Raw genomic sequence first — 21871 nt, 5'->3', positions numbered from 1 at the left:
TTCCTTTAGCTAGGACTGAGGATGGGGCAAAGGGAGAAGGGGGAGGAAATAGAGGAAAGGGTGGAGGGCGGTGCGGGTAGGGAAACAGGAAAGCGGGGTAGTGACAGACTGCCTGAGACAGAAGCGGGAGAGAGGGAGAGACCAGCACAGTGAGCCAGGAAGATCCAGAGAGGCCAGCAAAAGAGACACAGGCGCTCGCATGGATTCGGTAACGAATCCTTCCTCAGGCGTTTCTGGGGCGCCTTGGAGGTGCTCGGCCCTGGTGTGTCCAGGAAGCGAACGGCTGCAGGGTGCGGCAGTCTCCCCCCAACCCCCTCTCTGTCCCCTCTCCACCTCGCCCAAGGGGGCCGGAACGGCTACGACGCGCGGGGGCTTTTCGGAGCAGTCGAGTGGAAAATAGACTTTAACCCGCTTTGTGGCAACAAGGGCGCCCGGAGCGCTCTCCGGGACCGAGGCTCCGGGCGCTCAGGCGGGCCACTCCCAAGATCCGGCCTGGAGTGTTGTAGTCAGGCTACACGAAGACCCCCTTGGCCTCGGGGCGCCGTGAGGTCCAGTTCGGATCCGCTCACCGGGCCACGGCCAAGCCGCTCCTACCCCGGCAGAGGCCAGGAAGTGATCGCCCTTCGGTCCCCTTCTCGCAGCGCACTGGCAGGTTTCCGGTCCCAGCCCCTCATCACCGGCCAGCGCCCTCCTAGACCTGGACGCAGTGTTTCCAGCGGCCTGAAAAGGCCCAGTTGAAAGTTTGAAGAACATTAGTTTTCCTTCCCAACTGCCCTCTCACCCCGGGGAATCAGTGTACGAAATGGAAAGTGGCTGGAGTAGTGCTCCGCTGCTCCGTGGTCGCCGCGGGAAGGCGAAGGTCGAGGGAGGCCAGGCAGCCGCTAAGATCCCGGGATAGCCGATATGTTTTGGACAAGGACTCAGATCTCACGGCCACCTCCAATTTAAGATAATGCCGCCAAGGCCCAAGCCTTGCTGGACCCACCTGCACCTGAGCCCCAGGACCAGAGGAGACGAAGAAAGCAGATCGACCTGTCCCGGTACCAGTCAGCCGGGCGCGGTGCCCTTGACAGGGCCTAGGAGGGGCTTCCGAGCCCCGAGTATTGCAGCTTGTGGACTGCAGGGTGACCGCTCCGCCAGCTCCTCTAGCTCTGTCCCCGGCCTGGACCCTTGTGAAAAATACTGCGCGTCCCCTTCCCGGAGCTGTCCCCCCAAACACCCAGAAAATACGAAACCTCACGAACCAGGCCGCGGCTTCAGACTGCGGCCCAGGAGACGGATGGTGGGTGATCCTGAGGGTTGCTGAAGGAGCAGGGAGCTGGTTCTCGGGAGAACCTATTTGTTGGACCCCAAACACCTACATTCCACTCGGATCCAAGTTATCTGAGAGCTGAAGCGGCATCCTGGGACGAATTGGAGAGGGTTCAACTGATTTACACACTGGGGAGTGGGTTTGGAGTTTTCCCCGAGACCCAGGGTCCTCGGACTCCTCCTTCGGCTCCCGCGTGGGTTGACACTGTTGAGACGGCCGCCAGACTCCGCTGAAGGGCGGAGATGCGAGAAGACGCGAGATGGGTAGGAGGCCTAGATCGCCCCGCACAAGCTCCAGTCCGGTTTTTGCCTCCGACTGCTGGCTCCTTTCCCCACCCGCGGTCCCTCGCCCCGCCCCGCCCCGCCCCCCACCTTGGGGCAGGTGAGCGGCGGCCAATGGGCGAGCGCCGGGCAGGTGCCCGCTAACTCTCGCTTCGGAGCGCGGTGGCCGAGGCCGGGCTGGACGGTGCCGGGAGGACCGGGGGCGGGGGTCGGTCCTGGCTGGACTCGAGAGGGAGGGGGCCGGGCTCAGCCCCCAGGCCGTTGAGGCAGCTCTCAGCATCGCACCCAGCCCGCTCCAGAGCGAGCGCCGGGAGCTGCCCGTTCGGCGGCAGAGGCCGGCGCGCCTAGCTGCGCGCGGTGGCCCGTTTCCGCGTTTGCTGGCTTGCACGCCCCTCGCCGCTCCTCGCCTGGCTCGTGGGCAGGGGCTGAGCGCGGGCGGGCGGGCGGGGGAGGTGAGGGGTGCTGGTGTGTGTGCATGTGCCTGGCTGGGTGCACACCCCGCACGGCGGCGGCGCCTGGACGCGGAGCGCTCCCCAGAGCCAGGCTGCCTCGCTCGGCTCTGGCGGCTGCGACCATGTTCCAGCCCACAGCCAAGCGCGGCTTTACCATCGAATCTTTGGTGGCCAAGGACGGCGGCACCGGCGGGGGCACTGGCGGCGCGGGAGCGGGCTCCCATCCCCTGGCGGCTGCTGCCTCGGAAGAGCCGCTCCGGCCCACGGCGCTCAATTACCCTCACCCCAGCGCGGCCGAAGCGGCCTTCGTGAGCGGCTTCCCCGCCGCCGCGGGCGCGGGCCGCTCGCTTTACAGCGGGCCCGAGCTCGTGTTCCCCGAGGCCATGAACCACCCCGCGCTGACTGTGCACCCGGCGCACCAGCTGGGCGCCTCCCCGCTGCAGCCCCCGCACTCCTTCTTCGGCGCCCAGCACCGGGACCCTCTGCACTTCTACCCCTGGGTGCTGCGGAATCGGTTCTTCGGCCACCGCTTTCAGGGTGAGTGCCCACGTTGTGTCCGCTTAGGTGGTCCGCCAGCGCCCGCGCTGCGGTGGAGCGGGGGAGGCTCGGGGGCGTACGGGGCTTTTCAGAAGTTGTTGCTGAGAAGGCTGCGGGTCCGCAGAGGCCGATGCCTAAGCCGGGAAGAGTAGCCCCAGATCCATCCGGGCTTCTTCGGTCGGGGTTCCCTCTCAGAGGACGAGGTGGACCTCCAGGCTTTCCCAGGAACGATGCCTGTCGAGACGCCAAGTCCGGATGCATCCTTGGAGCCTCTCCTCGTCCTCCCCGCGGCCTGCTTTCATCTCTCCCGGCTGGGCCAGTCCCATCCCAGAGAACGCAGAGTCCACCGCCCTCCTTCCGACCCAGCTGGACTCGGGACCATACTTCGTTCGTTCGCACTTCCACTAGCCAACTCCCAGGGATCCGCCTTCGCTGGGGCGTCGAGGCAGGGGAAAGTCCACCTGCGCGCCCTGGGTCTGTGGGAAGAAGGGGCAGAGGGGAGGGCAGACTGGAGAGTTAATGTTCACTGTTGAGTGCTCCGCTGTCTTGGGATGTTTCTCAGCAATCTCGGCCCGACTTCTCCAAGTCACACGTGCCTTTCGGACCCAGGGTGGGGAAGGTTTGCAGTAGCAAACCGGCTTCCTCCGCCGCTCGCCGACTCTAGGAACCCACCCGGCCGCTGGGGAACCGACTGCAGTCCTCCCAGGCAGGGGGCGGGGGCAGAGGGCTTTTAAGGTCGTAGGCAGTCTGAGCCCCCAGGTCTGCACTGGGCGATGGGTTTGCTAAAGAAGATCCCCCCCACCCACTGCTCGCGCTCTCTCTCTCCCTCTCTCTTCCTCTCCCTCTCTCCCTCTCTCTCACACACGTACACAAACACACACAGGTTTCAATGATCTGACTTTCCCGAAGGAAAGAGTTCCTTTAGTTTGAGTTCGTCGTCTTCTTTGAATTTGTTGGGAGTTTTTTTTTTTTTTTTCCTTTCTTCCTTCTCTCTTTCTTTTCTTTCCTGCTTTTTTTCTTTTTCTTTCTTTCTTTTTTTTTTTTTTTTTTGGAGTGGCCTTAATTTGAGAAGCGATTGATTTAGTTTCCGGTTTTATTTTGCTAGGTAGACCACACCTCAGTCTTATGAGGTTCCATGACTCAGAGCTAGGTAACCTGGCTTTTAGCGAAACAAATGAAAAGGAGATGGCTAGAGCTTCAGCTTCTGGAGTTACTGTGATGGTAAACTGGGTCTACACAGTCAAAATAAACTGGATATTTGGTACAATTATCTAGCTATCAGAAGAAAAATGATCCCTTGAAGCTTTAGCTGTAGTTGCTTAACTGTTTCACCTAAAGCTGCTTTCCCCGTCCCGATTTATCAGACAATTTTCTCAGTCCCATTTGGCCAATAGACACTGACCCAGCAGATCCCACTAAATAAGATAATGTAATTACTCGAGAAAGAGCCTGCCCTGGGGATTTGAAAGATTTGCCCAAATCATCGGGAAAAAAAATGCCCATGGTGTCAGTTGCTATGGGCAAGAAACCTGTCAATTAAAACCAATGTTTACTGATAAAATGAAGTTTTATTTAAAATTGAGCAAACCACCTCAGTCCTCTCTGGTGTGGGTCCCAGGCCTCGGTCTCTAAACCTGGAGACCGCGGGCCAGTTTGAGGGTCGCGGCTGTTTGTGAACCTAAGGGCCCGGGGCAGCTGAAGGACAGGCGATTAGAAGGCTAGTAGAGGATCAGGGGCTAAGAGGAGAAAGCAGAGCCGGTCTTGACCCCTTGTGGTCTTGGCTCACCCGGAGATGGCCTCCCCGGCGACGCCCTCGGCTTTGGACCCTACTCCCCACGGCCTCCGCACCACCTTTCCCGCCTCTGGCCTCGCCCGCGTGGGCTTGGGGTGCGAGGGCCGAGAGCGCCAAGGGTCGAGGGCGCCTCGAGAGAGATCCACCTCCGGTTCCGAGAATCCCACGTCAGGCGAGACCGAATAAATCCTCCGCAAAACCCTCTCGGAAATTGCCGCCGCTTCCTGAGCCCATCAGTCCCGGCGGCACGTTGTCGAGTTGCAGAAATGGTTGCATTTTCCTCCCAAGAACTGTGTCTGGACGCGGAGATGGAGCCAAATGTGGCCGCATTTTTGAACACCGAAATCCGTTGGGCACTGAAGGGCTTTTTGAACCCTAAGACGTTTTGGCTTCGGAGCAGCCATCGTCGGGCCAGACCCCTGCGACCCCGGCGCCCTTGCGTCCTGCGGTCCCGCGGGGCTGCAAGCCGAGCCATCTCAGGCCCTCCGGCGCCGCGTTTTCTAGAGAACCGGGTCTCTGCGCTGCTCTTTTCAGCCCCGTTTTAGTGTAAGAAGCGAAACCCTACACGAACGAAAAGGAACACGTCTGCGCTCTGTGCGCAGCGCTCTCCAGCACGCGTTCCCGGCGCGCAGGGAAGCGGCTTCTCCGCCGAGCAAGGCGGTGGGAGAGGAAATGCCAGCGCGGGATGGTCAGGACAGGCGGCCGGACCCCGAAGCCGGGGACAGCTTTCGAGGCATGGAGGGGAGGGGCTGGCAGAGAGGGGGAGATAGCCGCACTTCGGTACTATTTCCCTTGGACTGCAGGAACTTTCCAGGCTGGGGAGCAGCGTCGGGAGGGGGCCGTGGGAGACTAGGCCCTCTGGGTAATGGGCCGGTGCTTCAAAGGGCGCCTTTGTTCCAGCAGGAGGAGGGGGGAAAGAGGTTATCTCCGCTGCCGGGCGTGCCTCTCTCTCTCGTAGCCTCAGGCCCCTCCGCCCTGCCATCCGGCCCAAGCCCCCAACCTGCCACAGCTTCTCCTGGAAGGACTGCAGCTTGAGCCCCGGGCCTTGGAATCCCTACCTCCCACCTCGTGATGCCTTCGTCCTGGGAACCTCCGTTGCCGTTGCCTTACGGGGGCCGCAGAGAAAGGCTGGAGGAAGATGGGGTGGGGTGGGGTTCAGTTACTAGCTCCAGGTTAGACTTCCCTAGCCCACTTTCCACCTGTGCTTGTATAAAACTGACAGCCCACTCTTCACAGCCCAGAATTATTGCATGGAAGCAGGCCACACCGCACCTCAGCCCCAAGCTTGTTTTGCCTTTCTGGTTCAAGTAAGGGAAACTGAAGCCTTGGTAGGGATGGCTGAGGCCCCTTTCCCATAGGTCAGAATGAGAGCCGCCCAGGCACATAGGCACCTAGGCACTACCTTGGTTCTTACAGAAAGCTGTAGCTATTGATTAGTTTATCAGGAAGGTGAGTTTTGTACTAAACATATTCTTCCTTATAGGGAAAAGCCCTGCTTCTTTTGAAATCAAATGTTATCACTAATCAGCATCTTGAATAATTTTTCCTGGCCTCCACTTCTTCTTGGTTGGGTGAGAAGGATTCCTGTGTTTCTGCACATGCACACGTAAACTGCAAAATATGTGCTATCTGTCCCTTCAGGATGTGACAATGAACTAGGGCCATTCTCTCCCCAGTTGAAGGAGACCCCAAGCAACCTAGCATTCCCCTAAAATAGCCAGGCTTGAGGTAAAGGGGCATGTGTATGTCAGGACAGAGGATCTTGTTGCTTCCACCCTCTGCTTTGGGTTTATAAAGACAAACACAGAGAGAGAACCGTACCACAAAGTCACCAACACACACCATGGAATTACAAAACAGCCATCAGATCACACACGCTGAGCCAGGCAGCACTGCACACTGCCCTTCACACCTCTGCAACCCATTCATGCACAATTCTGGGGCCTCTCCACTCTGCCACCTCATTTCTGGACCAGCCTGGGCCAGTCAAGCTGCTGAGGCCAAACCCTGCGATCCCAGGGGTGTGCTTTCTCCCTCTTCAGCTCATTTGTCCCATTGGTTTTTGACTTGAGCTCAGAGTGAGGTTGTTTTTTGAAGCAAATCATGTTACTATCAATAAGAAGTGTTTGCTTCCCACCCACTTTCCCCGCCTTCCTCTGCCCTATCATAGTGGCCCCTTCTTGAGGCTTTAATCCGTCTTATTCCTACCTGAATCATTCTCCTCCTTTCTCTCCCTCTTACTCCTCTTGCCAGACCACCTCGCCTGATCATCTCTCCCCTCTGCCACCACAAGCTAAACTTCTTAATGGCAGGCCTGAGAGTCCTGGGTCTGCCCCCACTTTGAAGGCCCCACTGGGCAGGGTGTCACCCCCCCCATCCCCCCATGATATGATCTCACTCCGTTTTTGTAACAACACAAATCCAGCCACTTGAAATGGAGAAGGCAACAGGAAGTTGGTGACTTCTCCCTCTCCGGAGACTCCCCATCCCCACCCCCAGGCACAGGTCCTTCATTCCTAGAAAACACCTGGGCCACAGAAAACCTCAGCAATAAAGTTTGCCTGTGTAGATGTCCAAAGCCCACGGACTTGGAGAAAGTAATGTCTGGCAGTTTCCACCAGCAGAGGGACAGAAACAGTTACCTGGAGAGTTTCAGCAACAGCTTCTCAATGACGGGGCCTTGCTTCACTCACAGAGATATTTCCAGAGATGGGAGATCACATCAGAATTATCCAAACAATTGTCTTAAGAACCACACAACAAATCAAATTGAGTCAAACCAGTGGCTGTTCCTGAAGAAAGTAATTGGATCAGTCAATCCCAACAGCTAACTCTGTCAAAACATTTCATCTAATGCTCTGCATTGTTGGTGGGTCAAGGGTACTGCTATGTGCCATTGCCTAAGAATCCAAGGGTTGATGTCCAGACTGTTAGCCAGTGCAACCAAGCCAGAGGTTGTGTGAGGGCCTGGTAGGGGGCTCACTGAGACAGGAGCTGTGGGTGGAAGATTGTTTCAGCTTTTGTAATTCCTGACCCCATCACCCCAGCCTCATCCAGCCCAACGTCAGCCCCTCCCCCTGCTTGTAGGAGCTAAGTCCCCATGAAGGCCAAGGGACAGGTACACTCTTTGAAAATCCTGTGTGGTAGATAGGAGAAAAAGACAGTAGGGAGGCTGGAGCATATATTTACACACGCCCATGCAGAAACCAATATGTCTATATCTATATATATTAGAGAGAAAGATGACATCTCGATATTTATACACGTTTCTTCAGCATGGAACTAATCAGGGATGAAGCAGGGCCTTTTCCCACCACAGAGCAGTGCATCTCCTGCAGGAAGAGAATTTTATCTGAAGGCCTGGGGAGGAGGGGAGAGGGGGAGAAGGGGGAAGAAGAAACCTGACTTTAGACCTCCAGGTGCTGCCTGGATGTTAACTAAGCCCCTGGCCGATCCTAACTGCTTACAAGGTGGAGACCCACCTGATTGGCAGGAATTTTCTGCAGGCTAGTAGCCTGAGCATTTAGTTGCAAGGCTGGTTGAAACAGTATGAACAGAGAGTTCCTCGAGCATCCCCTCTAGTTCCTGAATCTGGGTTTGGGATAGGGATGCCTAGCAGCCTGGCTGTTCCTCTTCCCACCGTCCCCACACCCAGCCCCTTGTCCACTTTTGGTCCACTTTGAGGGAGATAAGACGGGGCAAGCACCAAGCGAGCTTCCCACCCCTCGGCCTCTTCGGCTGCTCCAGGCCCTGTGGATTTGAGCCAGTTGGCGCCTCCCCGGCCTGGGCCCACCTCCTGGCCCAACAGTGATCCGCACCGCTGCGATTCCGCGCGGCCCCCAATCCGATGGCTCTCATCCGGGAGGTGTTGGGGAGGGCAGTGGAGTTCAGGGAGAGGAGACGAAAGGGGAGGGGACAAGTGGGGGTGTGTGTGTCGAGGGCAGCGGAGCGCTCCGGGGCGCGTGCGAGCGCGGCGCGAGGGCTGGGCTTGGCCGACCCCCGCGGGCGGCCGGGCAGCCGGCTGCGGCTCACGGCGCCCTTCTCTCTGTCTGTATCTGCGTGTGTTGCCGTCGGCGGCGCGGCCGCAGCGAGCGACGTGCCCCAGGACGGGCTGCTTCTGCACGGCCCCTTCGCGCGCAAGCCCAAGCGGATCCGCACGGCCTTCTCGCCCTCGCAGCTGCTGCGACTGGAGCGTGCCTTCGAGAAGAACCACTACGTGGTGGGCGCCGAGCGGAAGCAGCTGGCCGGCAGCCTCAGCCTTTCCGAGACGCAGGTAATGATCCGCGCTCCGTCCGGGGGCCAGGTGCAGGCGGGGCGGGCGGGTGCGGGAGGGGCCGGCCTCGCCCCCAGCCCTCCCCAGCTTCTCCCGCCACCCCGGCAGTTCTCCGTGCCACGCCTGTCTTCCCTGCGACTGCGTTCAGCCCCGCCGAGGCCACAGGACTTTTATTAAGCCGTTAAGGGCTCACCAGAAGGTTGGGATCAAATTTTATCCCGACCCAGCTCCCACCGCCCGCAGCAGGTGCCAGTTAGTAAGAGGCCGCGGGCGGCCTCGGGAGCCAGCGCAGCGCGAAGCGCCCAGGCCGCGGTCACTCTGAGCCCATCGGGGCCCTCTGGTGCCATCTCAGTTCTGCGGTTACTGCAGCCCTTGCCTCGCCACTGTTCTGGGGGCGCTCAGGGATATGCGGGGTGCCCAGGCCTGTTCCGCCCTGGCTTAGCTGCTGTGCGCAGAGGCGAAGCGGGCGCAGGGCTCCACTGCCCACCATCGGCTGTGCTGTGGAGAGCAAGCCCTAGGGTCCTCAGGTTTAACATCGGAAGCAGAGGGATTAGCCAGAGAGCGCGCAGCCCTGTTGTGGGTGCGAGGGAGGCTCTGATCTCTGCGCAGGCCGCCTGGCAAGGCTCTCAACTGTGGTTGTGTGCGCGGGTATCAGCGGGCATGGGGGGGGGGGCTGGGAATGGTGGGAAAGTAGATTCTGGCACTCAGGGCCTGTTTTCAATCACTTGCAGGGCTGTTGAGTTGCGGCGGAAATAAACTCCAATGGCATTGAAGGGGTTTGAACTGGGTGAAATTACAATCACCACGTAGTTATTTTTGTAATTGATGATTAAGAAAAAATATGTACAGAACTAGATGGGAGTTATAGGGAGACAGTTTGGGTTTATTGTTAAGCAAAGACTTTGTCATAAATAAATGCTGTCTGGGAAGCACCGCTAAGCTCTTGGTCCAGCCGGAGGCCAATGCGCTGGTGTGGCTGGCTGCTGCCCTGAAGGCAGATTTTGGTTTCTGGATGGGCTTTGGGAGACCTTGACTCACTTCCTCCCTGACAGCTTCCAGATCTGCAAAGAGAGGGGTCGCCTGAGTGGCTCGGCAACTCGTCCCCTGTGGCCAGCATTTCATCTTCTGCTCCCCTCGCCCTATTTACAGTACCATCCTCCATCCTAGCCGGGACAGTGACAAAGCCAATGATTGGGTGCAGGGTTGGGGTGGAGTCAGGGTACAGCCTGGTATCTCCCTGATAGCAGTGAGGCTAGATAGAAGTCTTGGTGGGGAATCGAACCCAGACTATGTCCCCAGCTCCCTGCCCCCCCCCCCTTTCCGCTCCATCCCTGTCTATCTGATGCCCTATTTCATCAGTGCCTTGCTCCAGTCTCCATTGCTGGACCCTGGGCTTTTCCAGATTTGCTAGCTGGGCTGTTCTACTGCAGAGATAATGCTTACAAAACAACGGAATTAATTTTAAAAACGTTTTAAAGAAGGATGTATTTTTTAAAAGTCAAGTTGGTAAAACAATACCCCCATTTCCCTCTTGGCAAACTGTTTTGTTCTTTGTTTATTTTAAATTGTTGTTTAAAACAAGATGTCAATTTAAGAATGGTGTTTATAGTTAACTTCATTTACAAAGTAATAGTTATTAAATTTTAATTGCAGAAGTGTAAGACAACAAAACCGCTTATAAGCCCACCGCCCACAGATTAACACTTGTTGAGATAATGTCATTGTTTTTAAACTTGCAGTTTTTTAGCTCAGTGAGAGCATTTTTAATTGACTTTCTTTCAACTGAACTTATGTGCCTGTCAATATTTGCTCCTAACAATGCCAGTTAGCAAACATAATGATTGTTTCTTCCATTTTTATTATAAGATGCCTACCCATATATTCCAAACAAAACCAGAGAGAAAATATCCAACTTCACAAACTCTCAAAACTCATGGCTAATCTTGTTCTATCTATAAATGAGCTGGTTTAAACATATGAAACAAACAGAAAAATAATAGACCCATGGGAGGTTTGAGCCTGAGAAATCTTCTTATAGAGATTATACCACCTCACCTGTCTTTCCAGGTAAGGCCTTTAAGATGGAGAAATGAACCGGGCAGAGCTCCCCAGGCAGGCAGGTGGCATTTTAGTATCTGCCTCCCTGCTAACTGACTGTGGGACCTTGGGCCAGTTACTCAACCTCTCTGAGTTCTGGTTTCATCATCCAGAAAATAAGTGGCTTAGGGATTAAAGGCGCTTAATATGAACTCGAATAATATTCATTCTCATCCCCAGTGCTTCCCTTCCCTTTGTTTAAAGAAATATGTCACTTTAGTGTTATAATGAGATCCAAACCTGGGCTTCCTGACTCTTTGTACAGTCTTCCATCAGCAGAACTGTCTTTCTGTCCCTCTTATAACTATCATTTGGACCTAGGCTAGATAATTAACTAATCATCTATCCACCTCTCAGTATTTGCCAGGCAAGCTTACCTGTCATTTCTAGCTATCAGCTATTTGTCAAGCATCAGTCACTCCTATCAACCCCCTGCCATCTATTTCTACTGTCAATATCTATATTTGTCTCTCAGAGCTCTCTAATCTGTCCCTTGCAGATAGCTATTTTATATCTACCAAGGTACTTCTTTCCTGTCTGCTCTCATTACATTGCCTCCCCAAAGCTGGTTAATTTATATTTCCTATTTCCTATTAATTCTATCTTCTTAACAATAACTCCTATTCTCCCAACTGTTGATTATCTCTTTATCATCTACTCATTTTCTCTTCTGTATGTCTACCGTCCATCTCAAACTTCTGTCTCTGTTGATCTTTAGCAGTTGACAGCTAGTATATGCCTGTGTCTGTCTGTAATGGTTATCAATTTATGGGTCTCAGTTGCTGTATCTGTAAGATTGAATGACATGAACTCTGGGGTTCTTTCCAGCCCTGAGCTTCTGGCCCATCTATACTCTACTTCTCTGTATTTCTGTATAATCCATCCCTCCTCCAGGTGCTCAGACCTCACAGCATATCACCCCTATGTCATCATATGTGTAGGACTTTGCTGTTGTTTAATAATCTGCCATGTCCAAATGTCAGTCTGTGCATTGGTTGAACCCATGTCTCAAAAGAAATCTTAAAATACAAATTCTAAGCCCTGCTTGGGAGATTCTCTTAAGAGTTCCAGGTTGGGACCCAGGAAAGTTTTTGCAAATAGGTTTCTGGGTGATCTTGATGAGCAATATGCCTGAGCATCTCAGCTCTGGGAGGCGGAGGCCAAGCCTTCCTATTTCTTGCTGTGCCCCAGGGCCCAGTTCAGGGACCAGCAAGGACTAGAAGCTCCATAGACAGGTACTGAATGAATGGGCAAATTTCTCTAGATTGTATACCTGTCCATTTGTTAACTTTATCATTTCCCTTACTCTCTGCTGTCACTGCTCCCTTTCTGCCCCTTTCCTTCCGTCACTCCCTTGCACTTTCATAGCTGATTGTTGATCTAGATGATCAAGTTTTATTTACAGTTTATGGATAAAACTTTCAGGAGGGGTAAGCAGATCAGTGTGGGGGTCTTAATTCAGAGTTCAAGGGTATCTGTGTGCCCCAGACTCTAGGATAGAGTGTTGGGGGTGGACAACTTGGGCTTCTTTGTTGGGATAGAGCTGTAGTTTGGTTGGGAGTGGAGTATTTGTGCTGGGATGGCTGTGAGCTAATCCAGGAAGTGGAGGAAGGGACCCTGGGCCAGGGCCAGTTCTCCCCTTAGGCTCTAATTATTTGCTCCTCATGGATGCCATGCAGCCCAGGAGTCTGACCAGGGTGGAACCCATCCAAGCTTCAGTCCTGGTGGCTGGTGAGGCAGACTTGGGCCTGGGTCAGATCAGAGCCTTGAGTGTGAGAATGTGTGTGCACGCGTGTGCAATGGGTGTATGTAATAGGTGTGCACCCACAGGCGGGCAGAGGTGGGCTTAGTGTGACTGATGCCCAAAAGTCACATTCTGTCACGTGGGCACATGACATGGAGGGATCATTGCATGTGGGCGGAGGAGCACATTGGTTTTAGGGGGAGTGACAGAAGCATTTGGTTGCTCCAGGCTGATCAATTATTTGTGTTTCCAGCTGTTCTGAATAGTTCAGGAGGTGTTTCTTGACCATCTGTGACTGAGTTTATGAGGCAAAAGAGTGCAGAAATGTGGTCCTTGGCCTCGGAGATTCCTCATTCAGTTCTGGAGCCTAAATGCCAAGTGCACATGCTTGTGGGGTGTGCAAGGAATGAGTGACTGGAGTCCCACAGCAGCCACAGCTGTGGACTGAGGGGGACAGGGGAGAGCTTCAGGGTTGGGAGGTGCCTGGGAGACCGCAGACATGGAAGGCTTGGCAGGATGCGTAGGGTTCGAATAGGTGGGAAGGAAGAGGAAGGTTTGAGATTAAGACGAGCGGGAGCTGTTGAGTCTGGTCATCATCTTGGGGCCAGAGAGCAAGGTGGGAAGTCTTGGGAGACAGGAGTATGTGGTCACCTGCCTGTGGGGCTGGGGGCATCGTAAGAAGACTTCCTGCCTGCAGTATTCTGCCTTTTGAGGAACAGATGAGAGGGAGATTGCTGAGGAACTTGAATTTTAGGGAAAAGTCAAGAGACCTTTGTTACTAGCTCACTGCATGTCGCAAGATAGCCTCATCCCTTCGGGAAGTCTAGGCTCTTCTCCAAGAACTTCTGTACCTCTGAAGTTGGGAAAAGGCAGGGGAGATAGGGGAGACCAGAGTGGTTCCCTGAGAGTGTGGTCCTGAGGAGGCAGGCACATCCTGTGATGTCTCCCTGAAGGTGAGGGCGAGCATCCGGGGTGGTCTGAGAGAGGAGGCGACAGGAAGGCTTAAGGAGAATTAGGGCTCTGGTTGATGGGGAGTCAGAGCTGCCCTCAGTTTGGTGAGGGTCTAGCTTAGCCTGGCCTCGGGCTTGCCCTTGAGAGTAAGGGCAGTTCGCATGGTCAGATGTTAGGAAATGGGTCCCCAGGGGAGAGGGCAGGGAGGAGAGCAGGCTGAGAAATGGCATGACGGATGTCTCCAAGCTGCTGTCCAGCCTGGGGCCATTCTCTGTGTCTGAGGATGACAGAACAAGTGAACACAGGCTTCCTAAAGCAGAAGACATAACAGCGGGGCATAAGGAGGAACTTCTCGCATCTGAGTTACAAGACTCAAACATCCCTTGATAGAGGTATCTGATGAACTCCTTGAGGAGGGAACAGGTATTCACCTGAAAGTATGCAGGGACCAGCAGCCACTGACTCCTCCATTTGGGATGGGCTCAGACTGGGGAGCGGTTGAAAAGAAGGGATCCAGACCTGGTTCATTCGCAGGTAAATTCTGAACCAGTGGCTGGAGCTGTAGTTTGCCTGTACCTTCATGTGTCCATTCACTCAGCATATCTCCATTCATTACTGTGCACAATGATCAATCCACGGATGCACCGTCGCTGCATTCATTCATCCATTCATTCATCCACAGCAGTGTCACTTTCTTTATCTTCCCTCACTCAAGGTGACCCTTGTCCCCTCAGCCATGGATCTTCCTCTCCACCTTCCCCCTCAGGAGTCGTTAGTCCAGAAGTTCCCATGATGGCTCAGCGGTTAGAGAACCTGGATAGCATTCCTGAGGACGTGGGTTCCCTCCCTGGTGTCACTCAGTGGGTTAAGGATCCGGCGTTGCCGTGAGCTGTGGTGTAGGTTAAAGATGCGGCTTGGATCTGTGGTGCTGTGGCTGTGGTGTAGGCTGACAGCTACAGTTCCGATTGGACCCCTAACCTAGGAACCTCCATGTGCCGCGGGTGCAGCCCTATAAAAGCCAAAAAAAAAAAAAAAAGGTAGTTATTCCAATCCACAGCATGAAGAATTAAGAAGAGACCCTCTTGTGGAAGCACCTGCTGAACGAGGCCAGAAAAAGGATCCCATCTCTCCAGTGGTTAACACTTTCCAAACCCATTTTCCAATTAGACTACATTCCCTCTGCTCTTGATTTTCTCCTGTTTTCCAAGGTTGACCCAAGCACCCCTTTCCTAGAGCATAGAGCTAGGTCACTTCACCTCTACCCTGCTTGCTGAGCACACCTGGAACATGCCCACTGGGGCACCAAAGCGGGTTAATACACTGCTTTCGTTCCTCAGGTTCCCATCGTCTGATGAGGAAGCGAGGTCTGAGCAAATAAATTCACGCATTGCTGGGGTCGCTGTTACCAAGACAGAGAAAAGCACTAAGGAAGTACAGAGGGGCAATGGGGCACTTCTAGTCTAGGGACACAGGAGGGACAGTGTGTCAAAGGCCAAGCAAGAGTATTCCAGATGGTGTGACTCAGACAAAAGTGGACAATCTTGGAAGGATCTTGCTTATCAGAAAAACTGAGTGACACTGAGTGAGGTGGGGACTTGGGAGACCACAAGGACCCTCTCCTCAAACCCAGAGGACTCAGATATGGGTGAGACCCCTGCCACCAGCCAGCATCCCACGTGTGCCTTGGGGCTTAAAGAAAGGTGTCAGAGCGTGGCAGGTGCAGCATAAGCACATGATCTGGTTCCTTTCTAGATCCTCCATTCTCTAGAGAGGGGGTTCTGGGGTGACCCCAGAGTTGCCTGGCTGGGCTCAAGAACTCATGGGTGTCATTCTTACCTTTTACTACACTCAGTTCCTTTTCTTTTTCCAAATAAAAAAATTACTATTAATTGGAGTTCCCATCGTGGCTCAGTGGCTAATGAATCTGATGAGGAACCATGAGGTGGAGGGTTCGATCCCTAGCCTTGCTCAGTGGGTTAAGAATCCAGCATTGCCATGAGCTGTGGTGTAGGTCGCAGACGCGGCTCGGATCTGGCATTGCTGTGGCTGTGGTGTAGGCCGGTGGCTACAGCTCCCATTCGACCCCTAGCCTGGGAACCTACATATGCCGCGGGAGCAGCCCTAGAAAAGGCAGAAAGACCAAAAAAAAAAAAATTACTATTAATTGTTATCAGTAGTGCATTAAAGAAAAGTCAGAAAGTGGAAAGAAGATAGAAAAAGTTATCCATACTTGGGGTACATTTCCTTCTAGTCTTTTTTTCCCCATGCATAGGCTTTGTTTTTCTGTGGTTGTGATCACACTGTGCCCGAATAGTGCATCCTGCCATCCTCCCTGATATTTCTAAGTCACAAGCATCCCCTTGTTATTACAGTCTTTGTAAACAGCATCTGGACACTCAGCCCAAGGCTGTTCTCCGGAAGATAGCCAGGCTGCCTGAGGAGAGAGTTTTCATCCCTGTTTCTAGAGAGCTGCCTCCTTGACCCTAGTAGCTTTCAGGGCGAGAATATTCAGAATCGTGTTTCATGTGGGTGTGCCAGGAAGCTTTCCCTGGCATGAGAACATAGCCTGTGCCTGAAGTTCCACCACTGAAGCTTTCCTTCTTTGGGTCAGTGATGCTGGGCATGGGTAGCAGCCTGGGTCCATCCCTCTAGAGGCGCATCTCCTTTCTGGAAAGAGACTGGGGAGTATGTGGCAAGGGGAGGGGCAGGGAGAAGGTGCAGAAAGGAGCCCTTTGTCCCTGGTATTGCCCAGGGCTGGCCATGCATAGCCCTCAGCCAGCCCACCCGGGCTCTCAGGAATACCGCCCCAGCCCTGCATCCAGGCTGAGTCACATACATACATGCCTTGCACAGGAGGCTGGGCGAGCTCACCCGCCTACGGGCTGGCACAGTCACTGTGGACTTCAGGGCGGGGGGCAGGGGCCAGGATGGCTGCCAATTGGTTGTGCTGAGAACCACCCAGGACCCAGCCAGCCATGCCAGGGGAAGGTGGGCATGGAATCCAGAAGCCCCGCACCTAGAGCATCTACTGTCCTCCCTGCGTGTCTGAGGTGGGCCATGCAGGCAATGGGTTTGAACCTGCCCAGGAAATCAGGGCAGAAGGCCTCCCCTCCCTCCATCCACCAGGGCTGGGTTTCTCATCTCTTCCTGTGCCTGGCTGGCTGCTCAGCGTAGCTCTGAGCATCAGCTGCCCTCACACCAATCCTCATGCTTGAAAATCGATGGGTAGGGCAGGTGGTGCCATGGAAACCCTGGAAAGGGCTGCTGTTAGGGGGAGCCCCCCGGTGGGGTGGGCTCCATGGAGGGGCCAGAGGGAGTGTCTAGGAAGGGTGAGGCCCGCTTTGGCGGCCACTGCCTGGCTTTTTGGCGAAGGCCAGTGCTTTCCACCCATTCTCAGGGAGCAGGGGCAGAACGGGGTGGTGTTTCTGGGGATTGCCCTTAGCCCCACCCAGGATTCAAGGCTCTCCCTCTGTAGTCACTGCTACGACCAAAGCTAAGGTGCTGTCATTTGGCTACATGACTTAGCACTCAGCACTCGTGGGCACCATGGGTCACTGCGACTGTAGCCGGCAGCCTCTATTTGCTCTTCAAAGATGCTCATTCCCGGGAAACCATCCGTGCCTCATCGCCCTGGCCTGCGCCCATCACCTTCCCCAGGGACCCTCTGGAACAAAAGCCCAGAAGGTGCCCTGGAGCTGCAAGGGCCCCAGAAAGCATCCCTCCTGTGGATGAGGGACTTGAGTCCAGAGAGGGGAGGGAATGTAGCAGAGGATCAGCACCCGGGCCCCTCCTGCCACCCGGGAGGGTGATCTGGTCTGGCCTAGTTCCGCAAGTCTGCATTGCATCAAGGTCTGCAGTCAGGAGAACTTGACCAAGGCTTCTTGCAGAGTCCTCAAGAACTCAGACTAGTTAGGAATCAGCATGATCCTCCCAGATTATGTGCAAGAGGATGTTAAGGGCTGTCTGTGTCCTGGACACGGAGCGCATGCTGGAGGGACAGGGAGAAGGGATGGATGATGAGAGATGGGACTAAATCTGGGGAGCCTTCTGGGAAGAGATGACCTTAGCATCACAGACCTGCCCCTGCCTTCCCGACCCCCGCTGCCTCCCCGTCACAAAGGATGGTCGTCTGGTCTGTTTGACCCCTCCGCTTGTCAGGGCTCTCACAGCCTCATGCAGAAGTAAGTGACTGTCTGTGTTTAAAGAGGAGCTCACTTCTGTCCCCTGGGATTTCTTCTGACCATCCCTTATGTGACCTGTTCCTCTATCTGATTGGCTGTAGGGACCAGTGCTGTGGGGGCAGAAAGCCCAAGCGCTGCCCCGGCTGGGGCTGCAGACTTCCCTATGTTTAAGGAGGGTGAGGCCTCCTTTTGGTGAGTTTCAGACTATCCTGAGGAGCTGGCCAGAACTCCCCACCCACCCAGCTCTGCCTCCTATGTGGGAAGGCAGGGATCCCACCTGAGGTTGCTAAGACAGGGTCCTCTGGCAAAACAGAATGCCCTAGGTGGCATGAGAAGTTAGAGGCTTGAATGGCAGGGTTGGTGACCAAAGGAGTGCTGGCTCTCCTGGGCACTGCTCTGGGTGTGGACACCACCTCTTGGTGATGCAGCTCTACCTCTTTGTGCCACAAAGGGCCCAGGGTGGCCCAGGGCGTGGGGCCCACTCCAGGCCATCAGGGATCCCATCAAGACCCAGGTGATGGTTTTTCCTATGTTGCCCCTTTTACTCTTCACATCAACTCTGTGAAGGAGCAGTTATTAATCCCTTCTCTGAAAATGGGCAGAGGAGTTCCTGTCATGGTGCAGTGGTTAACAAATCTGACTAGGAACCATGAGGTTGCAGGTTCGATCCCTGGCCTTGCTCAGTGGGTTAAGGATCCAGTGTTGCCGTGAGCTGTGGTGTGGGTTGCAGACGAGGCTCGGATCTGGCGTTGCTGTGGCTGTGGTGTAGGCCAGTGGCTACAGCTCCAATTAGACCCCTAGCCTGGGAACCTCCACATGCCTCAGGAGCGGCTCAAGAAAAGGCGAAAAGACTAAAAAAGAAAAAAGAAAAGAAAAGAAAATGGGCAGAAACCCAGGTGTCTGGGGAACCAGGATGCTTGGCAGCTCCATGACCCCGCCCTTCCTTCTGTTGAGAGAGACAGGAAAATGGCCTCTCTCTGGCCCGCTGTGCCCCCTCCCTGGCCCCCCTCACCTGCCTCTGGAAGGGCGGTCCTCCAGACCCATCAGGTGGCACCCGCCAGAGGAGAGGACCCTGGGCTCGGTTCCCAGCTCAGCCGGAGTGCCGAGGCCCTGGTGGCTGCTCTGGGGGCCTCCTGGGTGTTTCTCACCTGTGCCCCTCCCTCCCCGGCCCAGGTGAAGGTGTGGTTCCAGAACCGGAGGACAAAATACAAGCGGCAGAAGCTGGAGGAGGAGGGGCCTGAGTCGGAGCAGAAGAAGAAGGGCTCCCACCACATCAACCGGTGGCGCATCGCCACGAAGCAGGCCAACGGGGAGGACATCGACGTCACCTCCAATGACTAGGGTGGGCAGCCATGAACCCACGAGGGCGGAGTGCTGCTCGCTGCTGGCCAGGTCCCCCCTCGGGGGGCCCAGCAGGACTCTGGCCACTCCTTGGCCGGGCTGCGTGGACGCCTCAGGTCATGGCCCCAGAGGGCTTGGACCCTGGGGCCACCACCGACAGAGGGACAAGAAATGGGCTGGCTGAGGCCCGGGACTGCTCTAGCTTCTCCTTGGAGAGCCTGTCTGCCTGACCAGGCTGCCGGCCACTGCAGTCTCCCAGCCACTCTCCATTTCTCTTATCTCCTTTTTGTTTCAATGCATTTCTGTTTTAATTTATTTTCCAGGCACCGGCTGTAGTTCTTAGTGATCCCCTTGTGTCTCCCTTCCCTATGGGAATAATAAAGGTCTCTCTCTTAATGACATGGACATCCAGCCCCAACCCCAGCGCCCGTGAGCCTGTGGTGGTGGCTGCTGTCTGGCTCTGAGGGCCAGGGGGGCTGGCAAAGCGAGCTTGTTGAGGGCCTGGGAGCCTGGGGTGGGGCTTTGGAGAGTCAATCCATTAACTCTTCTCCTCTGTTGGTGGTTGACCCTGGTCTCAGCTCCACCTCCACAGCAAGAGAAACGGAAGTTAGATACAGAGAGGGACTGCCCTGTGTCCTGAGGGAAGCCGTGCTCAAATCTTTCCAAACTTACTGAGCAGTGGGAATCAGGTCCAGATGGGTCGGGGAGGAGAGAGCATCCATACGTCCCCATGCTTAGAGCTCTGGTGGCTTCTCCAGCTGGGGAAAAACCAAAGGACTCGGGGAGCATTGGGGGCTGAGGGGCAGGGGCACCATTCGCAAAGGCTGGCAGTCCTGCCCCAAGAGCTGGGATGCTCACCTGACCCTGAGAGCACCCCACCCCCGCCCCGGGGCAGGTGAGAGCTTCAGAGACAGGGCTTGAGGCTCAGGGCCCGCTCATCAGTTCAGCTGCTTGCAGTTTGTCCACTTGTCTTTCCTGCTTGTCACATACCATTTCCCTTCAGCCTAAGAAACAAGACTGTATTCCTAACACCCTTTCCCTTATGACGTCCACACCTGCCTCTTTATTTCTCTTCATCGTTTCTGTGCTCCTCAACCCCCACCCCCGCCCCCGTGCCCTTTGTCTCTGCGCCACCCCTGGGCTGATGCTGACTGTGATGACAATAACCATGGTTACCGCCACCCCCTTATGGCCAAACTCAACGGCCCCTCATCTGACTTCACTGCTCCCCATCTTCTGGCCACTCCCTCCTAGACTCCCCCATCCCTGCCGCCTTCACTCCAGTACCTCGGACACCTCTTCCTGAGTCTTTCTAGTCTTATCCCTGTCCTGTTGCCTCTGTCCCCGCCCGGGGCCAGAACAGGCTCTTCCTATGTCCCTTACTGTGCCCCGGCCCCCGGCCCAGGCCCTTCACATCCGCTTCCAGGACTTCTCTTTGGTTCTGGCCGATGCCTCCAGCAGACCTCTGCTGAACTGCAGACCCCCAAGGCAGCTATCGGCTGCACTCCACGCCCCCAGCCCCTCCAACCTGACATGTTCACAGCTGACGCATCACCCCACCTGCTGTCCGCCAGGACTGCCCACCTTCGCAGACAGCCAAGGTTTCTCCTACCTTGGGAAGCAGTGTACATGGATCCCGGGGTTTGGGAGGGGACGGAAGGGGTGGGCGGCATAATGAGGTGTGTGCGGATATCGAGGGTGAGGCCCACTGCAAAGGCGGACCTCCATGCTGCAAACCCCTGTGAGGGTTCTCTTCCTCGAGCTCCAATGGGACCATGTCACCCCCTTCCGAAGCCCCCCCTTTGCTCCCTTCTTTCCCACCTTTGGGCTCTCCTGCTTCGCTCCTGCTGCCCTCTGCTTCAGTCTCGCCCATGTCGACCCCGTCCCCCAGGGAGCCGTGGGTTTTGCCTGCCCAGTGCCTTTCCTTGTCCTATTCTTGGCGCCTGGAATGTCCTGAGGGTTGATCGATACTGAAGTCGTTGGCAAGATGGCAGAGGCCAAGCCTGGTTACCTGGGGGCACATGCAGGGGTCCAAGCACAGAAGGTCCTGCTGCTGGGACTCTCCGTGTCTCTCTGGGGTCCCGTCAATGCTAGAAACCAAAGGGCTGTGTTCCATCCCCCTCCACACCCAGCCCTGCCTCCCGCCAATCAACCAGGAAAACGCTTCCCTCACATCTCCAAAGTCCTACCTTGAACCTCTGGACTCTCCCTGCCAGATGGGTGGGATAACCTCTGGGGAGCGTGTACACCCATGTGGGGTGAAGGTAAGAAGAAAAGGCATCTCTTGGGCACCAGCAGGGGGCTGAGCAGAGGATGGGTAAACTGTCCTTTCTCTCTGGGTGGAGGAGGGGTGCAGGATGATCACAGCAGAGCACCCCCTGTCATCCAGATAAAGGGCTGGAAAGGACCCAAGGAAACCTGCCAATCTTCCTAGGCCAGACCCGCGAGGGGCGGGCCCAGAGTCCCCGCCGCACTCCCATCCATGCACCCATGTTGTGCCTCTCCCCGCAGACGGTAAATATTGGTGTTGTGACTTCATTAATAAAGGCTTCTGTGAGCCTGAAAAACATGGAATCAGGATGAACTATTTTCTGAGCTGCGGGCTTGCCAGGTTTGCTAATTTGGGAGTTTTTGGGCCCTCTCCAGGGAACAAACCAAAGTCTCTCTCGAAGAGACACAGATGCAGCCGGGAAGGGGAGAAAGAGCCGTGGAATGATGCTCCCTTCCCTCCCCCCGCCGCCCCGCCCCCATGGAGAGCAGGGCCCTGCAGAGGTGGGGACAGTGGGCAGAGGCTGCCCAGCAGGCCTTCCCTGAGCTTGCCGATGTCAGGGCCCCTCTGCTGGGCTGGCCTCCGGGCGGCAGAGTCCCACGGGCTGAGCTGCTGCTGGGCACCTTGAGAAGCCCAGGTTG

At 55.5% G+C, this 21871-nt stretch overlaps 1 protein-coding gene across 1 annotated transcript; it reads left to right on the top strand.

Annotated features, from left to right (window-relative positions):
• The first annotated feature begins 1709 nt into the window (after positions 1–1709).
• EMX1 (empty spiracles homeobox 1) lies at positions 1710–21528 on the top strand. The gene is made up of 3 exons (XM_021087381.2): positions 1710–2582; positions 8463–8647; positions 18794–21528. The coding sequence occupies exons 1-3, from the start codon at positions 2069–2071 to the stop codon at positions 18959–18961; spliced, it is 867 nt and encodes a 288-aa protein (XP_020943040.1). The 5' UTR covers positions 1710–2068; the 3' UTR covers positions 18962–21528.
• Positions 21529–21871: the final 343 nt, after the last annotated feature.

The sequence above is a fragment of the Sus scrofa genome, chromosome 3, assembly GCF_054392235.1.
Source record: "Sus scrofa isolate SSC_HxYL_T2T_F1_AM1 chromosome 3, Sscrofa_HxYL_maternal_Yorkshire_Landrace_v2.0, whole genome shotgun sequence".
NCBI lineage: Eukaryota > Metazoa > Chordata > Mammalia > Artiodactyla > Suidae > Sus > Sus scrofa.
This window is presented reverse-complemented; position numbering and strand designations above follow the sequence as displayed.

What these genes read in the sequence shown, in the direction of transcription:
- EMX1 (XM_021087381.2), top strand. Translation starts at nt 2,069, where the DNA reads ATGTGCCTGGCTGGGTGCACACCCCGCACGGCGGCGGCGCCTGGACGC. An exon ending in CTTCGGCCACCGCTTTCAGG is followed by an intron (nt 2,583 to 8,462) that starts GTGAGTGCCCAC and finishes GCGCGGCCGCAG; the next exon opens with CGAGCGACGTGCCCCAGGAC. An exon ending in TCAGCCTTTCCGAGACGCAG is followed by an intron (nt 8,648 to 18,793) that starts GTAATGATCCGC and finishes TCCCCGGCCCAG; the next exon opens with GTGAAGGTGTGGTTCCAGAA.